The 20627-nt window shown below is 39.4% G+C and overlaps 1 protein-coding gene across 6 annotated transcripts in view; it reads right to left on the bottom strand.

Moving 5' to 3' along the window:
- Nucleotides 1–8908: 8908 nt before the first annotated feature.
- The window catches only part of frmpd3 (FERM and PDZ domain containing 3), an 89696-nt gene continuing 77977 nt past the window's right edge, over nucleotides 8909–20627 (bottom strand). For 5 of the 6 annotated variants that reach the window (XM_085175497.1, XM_085175492.1, XM_085175502.1 and 2 more), the window contains 10 exons: nucleotides 19723–19830; nucleotides 17892–18023; nucleotides 16733–16852; nucleotides 16382–16518; nucleotides 15724–15850; nucleotides 15281–15370; nucleotides 15025–15204; nucleotides 14725–14860; nucleotides 13128–14021; nucleotides 8909–12681 (listed from right to left, as the gene is read on the bottom strand). In XM_085175497.1, coding sequence (XP_085031623.1) covers nucleotides 9878–12681; nucleotides 13128–14021; nucleotides 14725–14860; nucleotides 15025–15204; nucleotides 15281–15370; nucleotides 15724–15850; nucleotides 16382–16518; nucleotides 16733–16852; nucleotides 17892–18023; nucleotides 19723–19830 — 4728 coding nt within the window. In that variant the 3' untranslated portion in view covers nucleotides 8909–9877. The remainder of the gene's footprint in view (nucleotides 12682–13127; nucleotides 14022–14724; nucleotides 14861–15024; nucleotides 15205–15280; nucleotides 15371–15723; nucleotides 15851–16381; nucleotides 16519–16732; nucleotides 16853–17891; nucleotides 18024–19722; nucleotides 19831–20627) is intronic. The other variant, XM_085175520.1, reaches the window with a different exon arrangement.

Genomic DNA, 20627 nt, shown 5'->3' on the forward strand with positions numbered 1-20627 from the left:
AATGAATAAAGGGTTAGAGTTAAGTACTGTCAATAACTAGAGGTTAGAAGTTCTCCCTCGGCCACGCCAACTCGTGGAAAAGAGGTCAGTGCCTCTTTACACTATCACATGCACACAACTGATAGAACATATAGGTTGAGTAAATAGAGGGAGGCAATGACAGTGTTATTGCTTAGATCTTAAGACATTTCGTAGGCCTATTTGTCTCTCCAGCCATACATTTTATTGCTTCATTTCTGCCTTAAACTAAACCCAACCACAAAGCAAATACTAAAAAAAGAATAATAGCCTGGTACTAATAGGAAAACCGAAGCAGGTTTGCTAATAATCATTCTTCCTGTTCATACTGGTCAAGGATTGTTTCATTTTAAGGCAACTTTAAAGTGAATGATTGGGGTGGGCAATAAGCACAAATAAGGAGTAATTAATTTTGTGTCAGATCTATAATAAAGCATAGGTTTGATTTAACATTTCTTATTCTTCAGCAAGTTTCCACCATTTTTCTTTCTTTCATTATGTTCCTTTTTATCCAGGTTTCACATCCACCAATTGGTGGTGCCTTCCCCCAGAATAGAAAGGCAACACTTGAAGAAAGCCTATTAAAGGACAATGCTAGAATGTCTCTCTGATTCCTAAGTGTCAATAAAAATTCTCCAATCTAGTTCAAAGCATACCACAACCTCCTTAAATTTGCATTACTCTCACACTGTTTTCATCTGCTGTAACATGAAAGTCTTGTGATCTTATACAAGAACACAGAGCATTGTGTAACCAGGCCAGGTATTTGAGGCCATGCCTGCCTTACATGGTCCTGAGGGTCTGGGAATGTTACCCAGCAAACCAGCCGTCCATACTTGAACATACTTTTAAAAGCCATGACTCTAAACTGTTGGTTGTCTCACCCTTAATCATCAAATCACTGTTTTACATTCAGCCTTGGAAATAGTAAAGTAAGCATCAAATATATATAAAAACAGAGTGCCAAGATCTTTTTTTATTTGATTGCATTTCATTGTGCTTGCTATCCTGGCTGGATTAGATATATATTTGGTAAGAGGTAATATAAGCTTTGATTAGGTAGAGTATGATAGGTAGAGTTAGGTTGGGTTAGATGTAGTGAAGCTTTATTAAACTGCAGCTGTTTGTTTTTTTTATTTAGAAGAGATGCACATTTTGCAACATTTTCAGATTAGCATCTCTGAGAAATAACTTGGCTGACCAAATGTAGTTTAAGGAGCTGTTTTGCCGACACTACACTGTAATTTTTAATATTTTTCATCCACCTATATATTTTGACAGTTAACCGTGTCACAGAGTGCTCAAACCCCTTAAGTTAGCTGTGATAAAAAAAACAAAAAAAACAAACAAAAACAGTTTCTTTTATTAATATATTGTTTAAATCCAAGTTTTGTCCTGATTTTTCCTAGCACATTAAAAGCTGTAGTCCAAACAGGACAGCTGCTAAAAACATGTTAATTCATAGAATATTGTGTTACTGGAGATTAAACAGAAGATAAAATAAAGTGAACTCAAGCTTGAACATGTGCAGCAGCGCTGATGGGGAACATTTTCTGCTGAATCATTACTTTTAGTGCTGTTACAAACTGTGTAGTAGTGTTGGCATCATGGACAGGCTTTGGGGGTTCAGGCCCACTCAATATAGTAATTATGCCCACTCAGCTGAATTCTGCTGATACACTATAAGTTACGCTAATTTATACAATTTTGTAATGAAAAACATAAACACCCATATCTCCAAAAAGTGTAATGTAGTGTGAGCTTAGTTTAATTATTTGGTTCACTGTAGTTTAGTGCTTTAGTGGGAAGTACTTCATGTGTCTTTGAAGCTAAAATGAGGTCATTCATCAGCTTGTGCAGCTAGTTTTAAAGCATGGTCCTACTAGAAAAATGCAAAACAAATGGAAATGCGGTGCTCACGGTAAACTGCTCAATGGTGAGTTCACTGATCCACTTTCTACATCCAGTGAGAATGTTTCTGCTGTCTCCTGTTTGTCTCTGCAATCCAAGATAGACATTTGTGCGCATTTCTAACTGTGGCTACATTTCTCTATGTGTGTACTATGTGTGTTTATGATCCCAAGGGTCCCAACCCTGATGTGTAGTGAGGTGTTTTCATTGCGTATTTTTGCTTTTTGTAAATGAACAGTTCTATAATCCTCATTCTAAGCTAATCGTGTGTATAAAGTTGAAGTTGCTGTTATGCTGTTAGTATTAGCCATGTTGCTAACCAACGGCAGCTACATGTAGCACAAATCAAACAGCGACAGAAAAACACTGACCAGTAAATCCTGTTTTTGAAGAGGAAAATAAAAAACTTAATTGTTAGCACTGGGCATGCTGACTACTGTGCCATAAGGTTAGCATACAGTAGAACAAGTGGGATCCATTTAGGGATTGCTATTATAAATGGATGTCATGGATACTCTTATCCACACTCCTTATTGTAAACTAAACAGCATCAAAACGTAGTATGTAAAAAGGAGTAGATAAGACTTAATGGATGTTGAATTTTTAATTATGCTTCCAGGCTGTGAAAATGGAGATTTCTTCTATGTTCCTCATTCCATGTGGAAGGGGAAAAAATTGATGCAGTGTGCAGCAGGACTTGCATCTTTGTCACCGCACATACCATTTAGAATCATTAGAGGGTCAAAAGATATCAATTGTATTGTATTGTAGAGTAGTCTGTGACTAATACATGGTTTGTTAATCCTCAAGCTGGAAGTGGAACAAAATTGCACAATTTTGCACTGTCATCAAAACTAATAACTTTTTGTTCTGTTGGCAGAGGTCTTAGCACATGACTGGCTGTTCCTTCTTTCTGTTTGACAAAACTGCTGACCTGAAGAAAAATACAAACAGGAAAAGGTATTAATTTTCCACTATATTCATTTTCAAAGATGTGTTGTCATAGAGGAATAAGCAGATATTAATAGTAAAATAATTTGACAGTGAGAGTGATCGCAGAAGTAATTCTTTTCTTAGGAATGTTCAAAAGTGTCTTGATAATCGATGGTCAAACTTTAAATGCCAAGCAAAGGCTTCACTGCTGAATTTTGTCTACTACCTTATTTACTTTCGGCTACCCTGGACCAATCCTTTATGAGAGAATATCATCACACAATATGTGGCAGTATATGTAAAAATAATAAAAAAAAATGTTAATTCGGATTCTTGCTGGTTAAAAAAGCAACCTTGTGAGATTTTTGTGTGACTTTGAATCCAGTTTCGGTACTGTAGTAATATTTTTGCTGACAGATTGAAAGTCTGCACAGGTGGAATTAACAATGGCTCAGTCCATTAAGCGTCCAAGTAAATAGCATTTGAGAAAATCAGAACCTCACACAAAGGGGCTGTAGTCATGTGCTCTATCTGCTGTGAACAGTTCTATTGTGAGTACAAAACTGTGTTTTTATGTCAGTGCTTGACTGGTGTGTGAAGTCATTGTTGTTTCAGAAAGGAAGCTCATTAAACTCTTAGTTTCAGTCTAATTTAATCTCCAAGTTGATTAAGTCTGGCATGGGTAACTCTGAGTCTTTAATTCCAGAAAAGCTGATCAGAGTTAATTCAAGTTTACCCTCAGATTAACAGGTTTCACCATGGCAATGGATAAATAAAGGGAAGAGACTCAGTTTCAGTCCAGCAGACCAGAAATATCACTGTCTATCACATGACATGTATCTATATATAAATAAATAAATAAAAAAGACAGGAGAGAAAAGAATGATTGGATCGGCTAAATTTTCATAAATACATAACAAAGATATTTTTAAATCTAATTATTCAGCTCACGCAGAAAAATGCAGATTGAAAATAAATTTCAATAACATTAATCAAACAAATAAGACACTATAGACCTGTAATTTAATTTAAACCCAGTGAGACTTTTAGGTCATTTTCAGATGAAATGAGGTTCAGACTTAGACTTTTCAGACGTTGTGCCTAAATATTTCATAAATTTACTGACTTCATCCCTAACAGGTCGCGGCAGATGGCTGTCCCCTGTGAACCTGGTTCTGTCGTAGGTTTCTTCCTGTTAAATGGGAGTTTCTCATTCACACTATCACCAAGTGCTTTTATTAGGGTTAACTTATTGTTGGGTTCTTCTCTGTATCATTGTGGGGTGTTTATCTTACAATGTAAAGTGCCTTGAGTTTACTGTTGCTTTACTCACTTTAAACTAGATGATTTTTTGTTTTAAAATCTTAAAGTTATTTCAGCCTCATGTTCACTTAAATAATATTAAAGATAGTTTGACACACATTTTTCCATCAGTGTGACCGCTTACAACAAAACAAATAATTCTATCAACGATTGGTATATTTATGTGTTTAGATTTAACAGCCATATAAATGTAGTTGCTATATATGTGGCTTAAGATGACTTGGAAAAAAACACATTTTCAACACACTAAATAAATTTTACCCATGGCTTGATTAGATCACTGGAGTTCAATACCATACTGTAATTTTATTTAAACAGAGTAACAGAAGGCAAACGTATCAGAGAAACTGTCTAACAGCTGCCTTATTGTCCACAGAGACACAGTATTAGAAAGATGTAGAATATATATGTTATTCTGAGCTGAAAATAAACCCACGGTGTCCACTGATGACCATGTCCTTTCATCAATGCCTGATTATAAAAGTGCTCATCTCAAACATAATAAGACACAATAACAAACTGCTATTTCATGTTTTCAGACACATGAGTCTGTACATATGTTCTGTTATGTGCTTTACACTGACCGTATAAATAAGGAAATGAAACTTAGGATTTCGTAAAGCTGTGTTTTCATGGAACCAGATGGATAAATGCGTACTCTGTGAATAGCATGCAAAGCAAATCAAGCACTCCCCAAATCAGTGTTCGCCCACGTGCCTGCATGTGTGCTGAAGTTTCCTGGACAAGTCTGGCAGAAAGTAAAAGGCTTGTTCTTCAAAGTGGATTATCATCAACTCAGATTTAATGCAAGTGACGATAACCAAGAAGAGTGCCTCAAAACACACCACAAACTGCAGTATGCTGAATGCATGAAGACCAAGAACAACAAGGCAATGGTCGCTAATGAAAATTGTCCAACATTACCCTGTCCATGAAAGTGAGACTGTACACCACGTGAACTTATCCTTCCAGCTCGCAAACATACTACAATCACCCACACAATCACATTTCATCTGGCCAAAGGTATGTGTCCACTAAACACGCTGGGTAACAGAAGCTTCAGGAAAATGGCTGACACTCTGGATAAATGATATGTTATCTACTCATGCATTTATTTTTCCATAGGGGCAATACTTGTGCTGCACAAAAAAATGTTGGAGGGGAAGAGTGGAGCGATCTCAGTAATGGAGAGGATTAAACACCTAATTTGTCTGCAAATATCTTTTAACAGGAACGTAGCACAATGTAAAGGTGGAAGTAGTGTCTGTTGATTTAATATTGCATTAGCTTTTTGGTACAATTCATCTCAGGGGTAACAAACTACACCTCTTTCCTGGAACTCTGCTCTGTTACTTCCACTGAAAGTTATTGTTGCTGTTGTTTTTATCTTTAAATATTGGCACTTTTGTAACTTCCACAACCTTACTGCATTGTTTTGGCTAATCTGGTTGTGGCCTGATGTGATTTGGAATATTTAGCATTAAGCACAGCACAGGAAAATATATGCAATATCATAGCCATGTCAGTAGTTGGTATTGTGCCAAATCAGTGCTGTTTGCACTGCTGTCAACATCAGTTTTTAGCCAAAGGCAGTAAGACAGCAGCAAGAACCTTTCCTGGTAGTCTTTCACACGATTTACTCGTTCGAAGTCATTTTAATGGACAGCCTGGCATTAGCTCGACTTTAGTGTGTGCAATGTCATTGTCAAATTCTCTGAAGAAGTTTATATAATATGCTTTATTGCTCTTAAAACATGGGTTAACTTGTACACAGACAGAAGACCACACTGACGACAAGATCATTGACAGTAAATAAAGACAGGAATGAATAGGTGCACATAAAGAAACAATGGATCAATCAGGGTGAGCTCTTCGTATGAATGAAGCACAGACTACTCCACACAGTTTAAGCAAAGCAACTGGAACAATGACAACCACAGAGAATGTTTATTATAATGTGGAAATATGCTGATGAGGGAACATTGTCTGATATTTTTGATTATAAAAATAAACATGTCCCATGCTTTATACTCATAATATAGTCTTTAAAATATATGTTTTGCTATTAGTCACTATGTTACATTACTACTATAAATAATTACCATACAGATATGTCTTGTTTTGTCCTATTTACAAAATAGCATAGTGTTGGATAAATCTGAATACAAGTGATGCTTTAAAAGTGTTTCTTTCTTCTTTTTTTAATGAATCATCTTATTATGTACATTTTCACTGTAAAATTATACATCTCCATACTGAATATCATTTTCAAAACATTAATATATTGCCATCATACCATTTCAGTTTTGCCTCTTTTTTTCTACTTTAGAAGTGGAAAATGATCTATACAAATAGTATCTTTACCTTCAACGGTCAAAGTGTCTGCCCCTGAAAGTGTAATACGTAAAGGGAAACATGCAGTACAGTGAAGAAGAAAACACTGCTTATGGTTATGGAAATGACACATCAACAGGAAAAAAAAACTTTTAGAAGAAAGTGCTCATTAAAACCAAGACACCAGTGCCAATGGCCTTCATACTGAAGGTGAAACTCATACAAAATGCATATCACAGTATAGGTGTAATAAGTGCCACATTTGCTGTAACTGATGATTATTTATGTTATGAGGATAATGTAGAACCACTCAGAGGTATATTTCTGTAATCAAAGATTTAATCTATTTGAAAAACGAATTGAATAAAAGAGATTATTTTTAAAGAAACACTTTGATATAATTTAAGTTGTTTTTTTTTAAAGGTGTGCTTAAATTAAATGTAAATGCTAAAATATTGAACATTTGCAAGTTAGCTTTATGCAGCATGTTTACTGCTTGACATTCAGCATCCTTACAAGCAGTGTTGTCACAGATGTTTTCATAATTTACATTTATGTGAAAAACAGCACTCTCTTTCAGTTCTAAGATTTACTTATTAGTACATGATAAAAACAATCACCGGGTCCTTACCAGGTGATAAAATTAAGTAAATACAACTCGGTGGTACTAAACCAAAACATTTAAAGTTCAGTGTCGAGTTCCTGGGGGGATAAGTTAGCACTAGCACAAAACTTAAGGTAAATAGTTAACAACTCTTAATTTCGCAATGTATTTTGCCTCGCCAACAAACATGTTAATGTTTTGGCCTCGGTATCTTCGTAAGGGTACTTGACACATGAAATATTAAAGTTTCTTTATTTATTCAAAAAATGTAAAAAAAATTAAGCCAAATGCAGAAGCAGCATGTGAAAAATTATGTACACTCTTCCTGCTTCTATAGAAACCACAAATGTAAGCAGCAGCTATGAGCTGCTAATTAGATGTACTTGGTAAACTGATCATCTGTTAAGCAAGTGTGAGCACCTCTGTAAAAGCAGATGTTCTGACAGTGCTCATCTGCAAGATTCAGGTTTGTGATGAAAGGAATCAGCATCAATTTTACAGAAGCAATTAGTGCTACCCATCACTCTGGGAAGGGTTAAATGGCCATTTCCAAAGAATTTGAAGGCTATCATTCAGTTAATTCAAAAGTGGAAATCATTCAAGAAAGTTGCCAATCTGCCAAGTACTGGACATCCCAACAAATTCAAAAGTCACACTGTGCAATGCTCAGAGAAACTGCAAAAAACCCCCAAGAGCTACATCTCAGTTTTTACTGGGCTCAGTTAGCTCAGTTAAATTTTAAACTTTATGACAGTTTAATTATAAAAAACTAAACAAGTAAGTCTTGTTTGGAAAGGTTACCAGGAGACTCTTCTCTCTAAAAAAAAAACATGACAGCATTTGAACAGACCACAAGACCACAGAAGTCAGTCTCTCCATAATTCACAGTGGTGAAAAATTTCTCTACAACAATGGGATTGATGAATAAGTCAAACAGAAAAAAATCACTTCAAGTTATTCCTGTTAAAAGTGGTTCTGCAAGCTACTGATTCACAGGGTGTCACTGGGCCTTTTTTTCCCAGACACTGCTTCTACAATTTGGCTTAGTTTTTGTAAAAAGAAATTTAAAAAAAATAAAATAATGACATGGTGCACTGGATCATATGTTGTTATTCATCTGAGGTTGTTTGCAGTTTATTTTAAGACCTTTTGTGGACCAGATGATTTCTGAAATCATGCAAACCATTAGATTTAAAAGGGGTCATGCTTCCTTTTTCACATGACTATATAATATTTTATAAATATTTAAATTTTTATTAACAGGAATAAAACGTTACTGTATATCCAAACTGACTGATCAATCTTATTTATACTCAAAACAGTAAGTTGCATTTCCTGTGTATTTTTGTTATTTAGCCCAATTGCCTCTGATAATTGGTAAACGGTTTCACAGCACTTTCTTTTAATAGCACATCCACTACACACGTTAGGCTGGCATAAATTCTAAAGGCTCTTGCTGTAATTTCCAGGAATAACAAGAGGATGAGACACAAAGAAGATTTCAGACAGGAAATGATGTGTTAGTTTTATTAAAATACATAGAAAACTACTTTATGTGTTCTTAAATATTTGCTAGATTGCACAATGTGTAACAGCACATAGAAAGCAAATTTGTTTATATTGTTTCTGAAAACTTAAATAAAAACAGGGGAATCTTTTAAAATTGATCAGCATTCACTTTTAGGAGATGAATTGTGAAAAAAAAATAGCGGCGTTAACTCTCTTGGAAACAGCGAATCAAACATTAGAAGATACAGTTCAACTTCAGAACTAGTTTCAGAGGTTGTGCAAAGTCCTAAGGATAAGCCTACTCACTTGCAGGTGGGTGTGTATAAACTATTGTTAACAATTGGTGAGGTGCAAGTGAGCTATGGATTAGTGGTGGCGTAAAATGCAGTCTGTGTACATTGTGGGTATGCCTTCTCTGCAGCAGAATGAGGTAACAACACTCATTACTGTACCGTGAATAAGATTGTGACTTGAATCTATGCTACATTTTCTGCCCTGAGCAGGTCTGTTTCATACCTGCACCTTTATAGTGAGAGAAAGGGCATGTGTTTATCAGTATAGTTAAATATTTATACTTGTCTTTGAGTGCTTTTCATTTTCCAACACTGTCACTTACATTTTGACTCTTGTATCAGTATTTCACACTGTCAACATAGCTAGCAGAGACCAGTTTGAATTACAACAGAAAATTCAATAAACACAAACACCATCTAACACCATCTAACCAACCAGCCAACCCTTCGGACTACGTACTTTACAGAAGTTGCTATACTTGACGAGACTTCTGAAATATTTTTGTCCAAAGCATACATTTATTTCTGATGTGTTATAATTTTAATAGTTCTCTTGTTTCAATACATTTCAAATATATTCTTCACCTTTTTTCTTCACAAAACTTTATATTATTTGCTAGGTAGACACAACTCAAATATACATTACATATAAAATATTATACTATAATCATTTATGTATATTGTGAATATTGATATGAGGTGATTAGCCCTGTATCACCCAGTCTGTGTAGGGTTCTTATCCCATTGTGCATTAGTTTGGTGTATCTTTCTACTTCATAATAAGATCCACGAGGCTACCTCAGGGCCTGTAAACATGTGATGGAACAGTTGCATTGCAATTTTTACTGAAGATGATTCATTGCACATCTCGTAAAAAATGTAAATAATAGATAAATAAACAATGAATTTGGATAGAGTTGCCACCCACATTCGGGACTGTTCTGATTTCATCTTACTGCAAAGGCAAAGTTTTGATGGGTCGAGTGAGGGAGCTCATGTTATTGGCGTTGGAGGAAACTGGAGGGGGGCTCACTGTTTTTGTCGGTAAGCTGCTTGAGTGCCCCATTGACTCTTCTGCTGCACGCAACAGCAAAGTGTAATTGATGGCAACTTCCTCAACTTTTCTCAACAGCTGCAGCCTTTGGGCTTCTGAACGAACCCCTCTGACCAGTTTGATGAAAGTCTGAGTTAGTTCACACAACACTTGAAAGCTAGCCGTGACAACAGCAAGCATGCGTGTTGGACTTTTTTCAACGCTCGCCACTCTCCGACAAGATGCTCTGAATTCTTTGAAGCGCACAGCCAGCTCCTGTTTGTACTCTGTAATCCGTGAAGGTTGAAGGCGAGCCTCACCCTCAGCTTGTGGGGTGTTAGCACAGTGACGCAGGATAGCCAACAACTCATTAGCATCCAGTTGAGCATTTAGAAAACCATCGGGCAAGCTAAATGTTTTCCCTTGTAAAGCCTGCACCCGACCTAGGCTCCCCTCCAGTGTACCGCAGGCTCTCAGGTCAATCTCCTGCATCTGAGGTTCCTCCTCTTCCACCTCCTCTTCGTCCCCGCTGCAGTCCTCGGCATTAAGAACCTGGAGGGTTTTGCTTACGACAGGAAAGGTACGTGAGTCCAGCTCCATGCCTGGAAGGACCTGAAGGGGTATTGAGTATGAAAGTTCATCTTTCTCGCTGCTTTCGTCTGCAGCCTCACACTTCCTGTAGCAAAAACAGAATGAGCAGCATTTGTCTTTGTCATCACTGTCTTCGCTAGGTATGGTCAGCAACACCTCTCCAGCCCCTTCTTTGTTTTCACGCAGTAGTTCCTCTCCCTGAATGAAAAACACACCCTTTTTCCCTTTCCCCTCCTGGTGGGACTGAGTGTGGACTGGCTCTACTGGGGTGGGGAGCCTCAGCCCTGTGGCTCTCACTCTCTCCATCTCCTTCTCGAGACTTTTGGCTTTGGGTTTTACCTCAGCATACACAGGTGTGCTAGTGCTGTTGTCCAGTTCTCCAATGCTGTATCGCCTCTGAAGCTTCTTATATTGTGGCGCTCCCATGCAATCTGTTTGAGAAGTACAGGTGGGCAAGCAGGAGCCATGTTCTCCTCTTGGCTCTCTTGACTCAAGACTTGTAGATCGTATTCGTGTGGTTTTGATCTCCAAAGTCTGAGGTCTCCTTGTAGCACCTTGGGTGTGAGGGGCTTTGGAGACTGCTGGAGGGGTCTTCGAGACAGTTCTCTCTCTACCTCTGTTTTGAGTCTCTGTTGTAGAGCCAACTGGTGTGTCAGGTAGTCGCATGCCCCTACACATTCTCTTGCAGTCACAACTGCGTCGCTGCTCCCTGGAGATCCCTGGTGCCTTAAGGACTGGACTGGAACGGAGCTGGCAGGAACAAGGAGTTCCTGAGGGTACAGGTGAGGAACCTTGGGGCATAAATTCTCCCTGCGATGACTTTGGTTTCAGCAGCTCCTCTAAAAACTCTAGCTCATACTGGCGAACTTTCTGCAGCTGAGCCCTGCGCTCATCTGTTTCTCTTCGCATTCTTGCTGGAAATGTGGCTGAAAGAAGATTTCTAAAGCTCAGGAAGGGAGCACTGCGCTGGGACTTCCCCTTACCGCTGCTCTGTTTCTTCAAATCTCTGGCAGGGAGAGTGGAGACTTTATCTACAGAGTGACTAGGGGTTGTTGGATCATCTAAAATAGGTAAGGATTTCACTGGGCATTTCTGCGACTCAGGTTGTGATTTGTCCTGGGCACCCTCAGTTTTGCTTTCAGCTGTTTCTTTTCTCTCCACTTTTGGAGGCAAACGAGGGGAGTACTTGGTTTGTATTTGTGGGCTGGGTTTTGCCAAATTAGGTTCTGGTCCTATTTTCGCTGCATTTTCTTTGTTGTTAGCCAGCTGAAGACCTTTGGCTCGAAGGCGCTCATCATCTGTGGGAGACGAGGATTGAAACACGACTATTTTCTGAACCTGTGGGTCTTTTAGTCTCAGTTGAGATGTAGACTCCTGTTGTACTGGACAAGTACAGAAAAGGTCATCAACTGGCAGAAGTTCTGTAGAGGCTGAAGGCTTCATGGTCTCACTAGAGGCAGTCTCGGCATCTTGGCACATGTTAGAGGGGGAAATCTTGGCAGTGGCAGTTCTATCCACAGACAAGAGACTAGGTAAGGCTTTGTTTGTAGGGTCTGTATTGAGAGGTGCTGCTGTCTTCCCCTTTATACCATCAGAGAGATTTTCTCTCACTGTCTCCCAAGAAGAATTTACTAACTTTTGATCTTTGCTGACTTGCTCTGTGTGTGAAGCTCCAGAAGCCTTAAATTCCACAGGGGGTTTAGAAGGGGGCTCTGGGATGTTTGCTTTGGTGGGTGCTTTTAATTCCCCTTTCGGTTCAATCTGAGTAGTTTCATGATTGCCCGCCTGTTCTGTCACAACACTGAGAACCGCAGAGTCCTGGCTTGGGCTGACTTTAAAGGGAACGGTCTTGCTCAGGATTACTTGCTTGGGTGGACAGCCAGCACGGATCTGACCCACGGAGAAGGCCCCAGTCCCTATGGTCTTTGCAGTGCAGCCAGGGATTGCCAGGGGAAAGTCACGGCGGCAGAGGATCCGATCCTTGTTGATATGGTGAGCCAGCAGGTAGGCCTGGTTCTGGTTCTGTTTCATAGCCGACACCATCTCAGAAACGTCTGTCAGTTCAGAAGAGTTGGTCTCATGGCCTGAGTCCAGTGATGACTCAGGTGTAATAGCAGCTAAGACAATCAGGCCTGAAGAGGAGAGCAACACAGTATAATGTTAGAATAACAATAACAATAAAATTGTGATAATGAAACTGAAAATCAGTCGGGATCAAATCTATTGCCTCTCTTTAGATAATTTTATGCATCAATGGGTTTTCCACACAAGACACAAGAGTACTGTGGGTTGCGTGTGCGCAGCTGAGTGTAAGTGCCTCTATTTTAGGCAGATATAAAAATTTGGTTGGCTTGTTTTTTTAGGCACACGACTTTCTTATTCACATTCCTTATTCATGCAAAATCTGCTATTTCTTAGATGACTGGATTAAAATTAAAATATCTTTCTAGTTGGATATTAATGAACTAAAATGATGTATTGCAAATGTATGGTAATACTGTTTACTGGCAGTACATAATCCATGGCCTGTTTTGTACATGTGTATTTTGAGAACAGTGGCATGACTGAGGTTGTTGACCTGCAGTCTGTGTTGCCTGTTGAGGGTGATGGGGGTAATCCTCAGAGGCAGCCAAAGCTTCAAGTGCCTGTAAGGTGGACACCAGAGCGTCATCAAGCTCCTGGGCATGATCTCGGACCGTTCTTGTGGCCACATTATCAATAAGTGTCACAGGCACATCTTCCTTTGCCTGGGAGAGCTTTCCAGAGGCGACCGCGGTGCTGGCACTGGTACGAGCCTTCCTCCCTCTCTTTGGGTCATCCTCATCAGAACTGTTGTCCCTGAAGCCAGGTGGTGGGGCAGCAATGGCAGGTGGTGGTGGTTGCAGCTTCTCTCCACCGCCAACTGCCTCTTCCTCGTCCTCTTCTTCATTCCCAGGTGGTGGTGGTAGAGCTGTCAGGTCAACAGCTCCTCCATCTCGGGAGGCACAAGTACTGGAGCAGTGTTTCCCAGAGCTCCCACTGCTGTTCATTCCAGGTGAGAGACCCTCTGCCCTAAGCCTGGCTTTGCAGGAGTCACAGAAGTATCGTGACGTTTTCTGGGATTGACCCATTGTTTGTGCTCGGATTCTAAATCCAGCATTCTCCACTGCTGGGTTTTCTAAAACTCCGGCTATTTCCTCTGTACTTTGCTGGGTGGGATCTGACTTTGTGCGGGGCCGTCCGGGTGGCTCCTGTGAAATAAAGTTCTCATTGATGTCGAGTTCTGCTTCGGCATGCGTTTGGAGATCCTGAAATTGTTGTTGTTCTCGAAGGTGGACATGACACAGGCCTAGATGCTGAGGTTCTGCGGGAACCACGGCCCTTGAAGACCCTGACTCCCTGTGCGAGCTTTCCCTCTCGTCTCCTCGTCGCCCTCCACTTGGCAAGCTGGCTGCCCCAGAGCGTGGGTGTGCATGGTAGGAACTTCTGTAATCTGAGGATAGAATTGTCAGAGGAGTGGAGAGTTTGAGGAGTTAAAAACTAATGGGGACAGAGAAGATCCAGATGGAAAAGCAGGCGGCAGCTGGTGGTCACATGGGGATTATTTATTTCAAAAATGAAAATTGAACGTTGAAGTTTGTTTGAAGTTAGAAGGTTAGATTCAGTGGGATGTGATGATAGAATGGTACTGTTCTTCTTTGATGTAGACTAAAGGTTGATACAGCAGATGGAAGCAGATCTGTTCATGTCTGGACAGCAAATGTTTATGATTACAGCAAAAATACATTTCAGTTAATTAGTTTCAGTTAATATTTTGTGTAAAAGTGAAATATGGACTACTATTTTTCCAAATGAGTCAAGATGGAGATGGGAAGAGAGACAGCAGAGGGCGCCATGGGATGGGATTTCCAGGATACCCTGGATAATCAGGTAATGATTTCAAGCAGCGTCCATCAATGTCCATGAAGACTGAACATAATGAAGGCTGCCAATTTCCTGACATGCAGTGTCTAATACGAAACTGGAAGAAAGACAATTATACGACTCTGAATGTGTGATGTTGTTCAACTTAAACTTTTAAGGAAACAATGTTGTATTCTGTAGTTTTAAATTAAATCTTTACTTGGGCGTGGGCATGTAGTTCAGCATCAACATGGCATTTTGCAAATGAACAATAGAGGTTAAAAGTGACATACCTGCCTTGGTCAGCTGCGACTGACCCGGGGTTCTAAAGTAGATTGTACGTTTAGGATCTACAAAAAGCTTGAAGTAACCAGAGATGAGGCACGCAAAGTTACTGGCATCAGGCCATTCCATGAGGAGAACCAGTGGCTGTAAGGGAATGTCACGAAAGAGAATTAGGAGACTTAATAGGGGACAAGCATAGACCTTATCAAATTTAACTGTTGACCAATGTATACTAAACAATTGTAGTATTTCCGAAGTTAAGTTTTAAACTATTGTAATATGAATCTTTTGGCACTTTGTAATAATACCTTGGCCTCATGGATTGTCACCTCCACACGAGCCACTCCCTGGCTCTCACGGTAGAGCTGGATCTTGGACACACGACTGAACTCAGCCAAAACCGTTGTGAGGTTATTTTTCAGATCAATAACGTGACTGATGCCATGTCGAGGACCCACCAACAGGGTTGTAGCTGATTGTTTCTCCTCCTACAGAAGAACACAGCAACTTTACCATGATGGATGGATGGACATTTTACAGACGAATGATCCAAAAATGTATTACCAGTCCAACGGTATGGAACAGTATTCCACCAAAAGGTGGAAGGTCATTGAGCACACGCATGTACTGCAGCTTTCCTTGCAGTGGAGGGACCTGTCAACAGAATGATAAAGAAGAATCTTTTAATAAAGACCAGTCCACCTATAGTGCTAAATACAGCCTCTTAGGGGCACTCTTGAGCCACAGTTCTTTCTAATAAACTCTTATGCAACAGTTACATCTGTAAGGATGAAGAGCTTGTCGAAAGGAATGATTATCAAGCAGACATAAAGATTCTATACAATAAACTAAGATCCAGCAGAGGTTTTGGATTTGCATTAAAAGTAATCAAGAATATGGAGCATTTACCATGCATATACATATAAAATCATCCAGCAAGATCCAAGCTATTGCAGTCATTAAAATGGTTCAGATTTTTACTGATAAAATGTTTTATATGAAGAAACCTTGTTCCCCGATGGTGGTGGATGCTGGTACGTCTTCAGCAACTGAGACAGGGATTTGCACACGTTTTTCTCCTTTACTGTTGGAAGTAATGTAAGTGGAAGGAAAGGCTCTAGACCCCACTCTTTTCTGTGACAGGGAGAAAACACAGTGAAGGATGGCAGAAGTGTACACAAAAGACAAACAGAGTGGCGTGCAAGAGTACAAGGAAGATGTCATAACTGCAGGAACAAAGAAGTTTTCTTTCATCCCATTGGAAGATGTAGTGAGCCTGGCTGACATCTTCTACCAGCCCTGGTTTGACATGGCTATCCTAAGTCTATTACAAGCACATTGAACCTGTTCTGCTTCTGTGGTTGTGATAGTCGAAGCTAATTACTTGCTAGGTCGAGGTTTTGAAGAGTAAGTGGGCAAGTTGAGGGAGAGATGTAATTTCACAAAGCAATGGCTTTCTTTTTTTCATAATGACCTGCAGAAAATGATCCTTAAGTAATTTGAGTTTTTCATACTGCTGGGATTAATTATTAATCATTTAGATATTGTTGAATGAACAAACGTCACTAAGGGACTCAGAATGGTTAATGAGGTTAAGAATGCAATAGATCAGGGTTTTTTCCCCCCTCTATAATTTCTGAAAACGTCACTTTTTTGTGGACTTACTCGACATGCTTCAGGGAGATCTTCTGATTGGGCCTTGCAGAGGACACAGTGATGTAAATATGAAGTGCGGCCAATCGTAACGTGACGTCTGATTTCCAGTCCATGCCAAAACGCTCCTTGATGACATCGTTGCGACTCTGTGAGGACATGATGACACATGCTCTGTATAGTGCTCTTTCCAAATTGTTTTTAAAATGTATTATTGATTTGTTTCGATTTCCTCATATTCCCAAAGAACAACTGCAAGAAAACTGTTTGCTCTGGCTCAAACAGCAGTTTGAGGAGATGGCCCTTCAAAAGTATCATGACTGTTGACATCTGTTTTAATCTTCCTTTAATCCAATGCTTTACCTGTATATAAAGATACTCAAATGCAGCGGGGTCCCTTCTTAGCAGATCTGCAGGGTCCTTGGGAAAGAAGCAAATGCGGAACAGACACTTCATCCCTTGGAAATAGGTTCTATGCACCACCTGTGGGAATACAATTATATCAACCACATACCAAATAACTCTGATTTTATTCACATATTGCAGTATCATTTTCATTTATTTCATATTTCATTTATTCATTTCAGTATCATTTAAGTGAAGAGAGAAGACTGATGCATCATGAATGCATCATCAATCTGCATTATCTTGGCATTTCACAGTGAGTTCTGTTTATGTGTCATTTTAGTCAAGGTGTAGTACTGCAAAAATGTTTAATGATCAAAATCACCTGCCGAAGTTCAATACGGGGATCAAAATGGAAAAACTGTTATTTAAGTGACCTTAAACGTGGAATGGTTGTTGGTGCCAAATGGGTGATCTGAGTATTTCAGAAACTGATGATCTACTGCAGGGGTCTCAAACTCCAGTTCTTGAGGGCCGGTTCCCTGAAACATTTTTATGTGTCCCTTTTGCAACACAGAGAATAATCCAAAAAAAGAGAAAATATTCAGGAGGTCTGTGAGAAAAAGTGGCTTGTTGATGCCAGCGGTCAGGAGAGAATGGCCAGACTGCTTCCAGCTGATAGGAAGGCAACAGCATCTCACTTAACCAAGGTGTGCAGAAGAGCATCTCTGAATGAACAACATGTCAAACTTGTGTGGTCAAGAACAGGGAACTGCAACCAGAATTGATGAGAAGACAGCTGGAAAAAGGCTACCTGGTCTGATGAATTTCAATTTTTGCTCAAACAATCGTGGGAACCTCTGGTATAGCAGTAGGCAATACTGCTTCTCAATAACAAGGGCTGTGTTTTAATCTTATTGGATTTATTGGTAGGGGAACATGTCTTATCAAGTTCATTTAAATGTAGCTATAAAAGGGCGTCTCTTTCTAGATGTCCTTTGAGGCAGCTACCCGATGATGATCTTTCAAAAACTTTTCAGTGACAACAACTTTTGGTGGGTAGTCTTTTGTTCTGTTATTATTTGTTAACACAGGAAATCACTTTTAACATAGTATGTATAAAATTTGAAGTGTTTTTAGACAAGTCTTCTTCTTTTTTTCATTCTAGGTTTCTTACATGTGTCAGTGGCTGGTTCTCCTGCAACAGATGCAACTTCTGATTCTGGTCCAGACCACCTGCCTCCAACACCAACGCAAAGTGCTCGATGTAGCGCAGTGAAAGGCGGTCCTGCAGGGAAGAGATCACATCCTGGAGGAAATGAGATGGAAGCAGATGAGTGACTGGGATACACTACCTCAGTAAGAATACATTAAGCTACAAGAAATATGAACATTCATTGTACTGAAGCTACTTTTCACCTTGAACCCTTGAACCCCCCCCCTCCCTCCATGTTTATGTGGTGTATTTTATCATTGATATCATTGTAGTGAGTATTTTCAGTCAAATCTCTGTGCTTTGATATTATGTTTTGCCATTTTGAGCAGTAGAGAGCTTTTATAGATATTCTATATTCTGCACAGTGATTGCAACCGATTTAGGAAAATAATGCCGGCACGTTGGAGTGTGCAGGGAAAACATTTTACCTCAGTGCGGATCAGTATCTATGAATGATGTAGAGCTTCTTGTATCATCTTTCTAAAATGCAGAGAGTACCATCTAAGGGGACATTTATGACTTATGATTCCTCACTGCTGGCAATGCCTCAGGATAAGGTTTCATAATTTCTTCGCACTCTAAGTTGCACGGACATGAAAAAAGGAGTCTAATGTAGTGATGTTACTGCATTTTGGTAATGAATTTTTATATGGACTCTATTAACAACTGCAAAAGAAAAGCAAGTACACTAAATGCTTTGCTGCCCATCAAGAAGTTAGTTGACTTGTGCTGATGTATTCCAATAGCTGTCCCTAAAAGATAAGCAGTTTTAATGCTATTGATCTGTGTGCTTTGCATTAAATGACGCTTGGGGAAGCCACACTATCAAGTGAAGGAGCCACAGAATGCAGCCGAAAAACCGCAGGGAAGCTTCTTTAGTTGACAGATACTCTAATAGCCATACAAGTAGGCATCCTCTTATACCATTGATTAAATCTGCGGTATTGTATTATTGATCTGAGCTTTCTTATTATGCTGAAATTCCATTTAATTAGGCTGACAGGAGAGAGCTTCCGCTATCTCTCCTTTAAAGTGCTTCTGAGTTTTCTTTTTTCTTTTCTCCCTCACCCTCCATGAGCAGAAGAGAGATTTGTGAAATCTAATAGAGTCCATTTAATGAGTCTGCTCGGAGATGTCAGACTCATCTTAGAGGCTGACATAGAGACAGAAATGACCTCTGTCTGACTGAATTCATTTGTTGCTTTATGACCTTAATCACTTTAATGAGATTTTACATTCCAGAAACTGCCAGGAAAAAAGTTTCATAGAATTAAAGCTATTTTTCCTCTCTGTGTTTTCTGAAACCTGTGATTAATTAGATAAACTTTGAGGGCTCTTAGCTTGACAGATTTGCGGTTAAACTGTTTATTTACTCATGGCAATTTGATTGTGTTGATAGTCTTTCTGTATTCTGATCCAAAATGTACTTTAATGATTTATTTGCTACAAAATGGATTTATGTCGACACCAAAAAAAAAAAAAAAAAAAAAAGACGCAAAAACCAAAACACAAGATGGGTATGTATGATGAATGTACATCCATCATACATTTCCCTTTTAGTCTGACTTCAACTATATTCTCCAGCTTTTTTATAGCAAAACAATAAAGAGGGAGGAGGGAACTGCAGTTTATCACCACGAATTATCACTTCACATCTTCATCTACTTCACGAGTAGCCATTTCAACCATAGTCAAATAAAATTAATGATTATAGGGGCACTAAGTCATTGCTGTAATCATGTGGTAATTCCTGTTGCCCTTTCCCCTGTGCTCAGCTGTAGGCTGTACGTACCCGAACAGTGGTACGGCTATCGAACGTAAATGACTTGATCTGTCCATTCTCCAAGAACACCTTCAACACATTTGGTATGAGTAGCAAAGAGTCGTCCTTGAGCATTGTCTGAAAGAGAAAAAAGTCCTGTGTTTAGCCCAGGAAAGGCATGTGTGAGCTAGTTTTGCTGTAAAAAAAAATCAATACAATCAGCTTTACTCGTTGGCGAAAGGCAATAACAAAAAGCACTACAAAAAGAGGATCTAAGAAACAAAGTGGCCTTACGAGAACAATGGAGGGATTCTTAACTGAACTCCGGACAGCCTCAAAAGGAACCTCCAGAGCCTGCCTTACGATGCCGTACCCATGATCAAAGAAAGGCCTATTCACTTTTTCTGGTCTACCCATTCAATATGTATGCCATGCAAAGAAAATTGGATGGTGGGAGTGGAAGCACTCACTGCAGAATAGGGTGAGGGAAAGCATAAGAGGACAAGCACTATTCAAGGTTACTGCTTTGGACTTAAAGCACACATTAAAAGAAAAGTTGCGATATGCAGTTCTCGTCTTCTCCCTTTTTTCCCCTTTTTTTTGCTAAAATGTGATGTGATACCACTCTTCCCTCAATATCGTCTTTTTCAAAGTCTTGCTCAGAAAAAAATGTTCAAGTTGTCATTGTGTAATTTCAAAGAGCTACACGTGTGATCAAGAAAAAGAAGGTAGTGTAATGAGATGAAGTTTGAGTTGGTTTTACTGTGACAAGCCATAATGATTCTGCAGGAAACGGCCTCACAGCCCAAATAAAATCCTCCGTAAACCTCCCTCCCAAAATCCAGCTCTGTTTTTCTTGTCCTGTTTCTGTCCTGTTTCTCTCTCTCTCTCTCTCTCTCTCTCTCTCTCTCTCTCTCTCTATATATATATATATA

This window comes from Neolamprologus multifasciatus, chromosome 2 (assembly GCF_963576455.1).
Source record: "Neolamprologus multifasciatus chromosome 2, fNeoMul1.2, whole genome shotgun sequence".
NCBI classification, from domain to species: Eukaryota; Metazoa; Chordata; class Actinopteri; order Cichliformes; family Cichlidae; genus Neolamprologus; species Neolamprologus multifasciatus.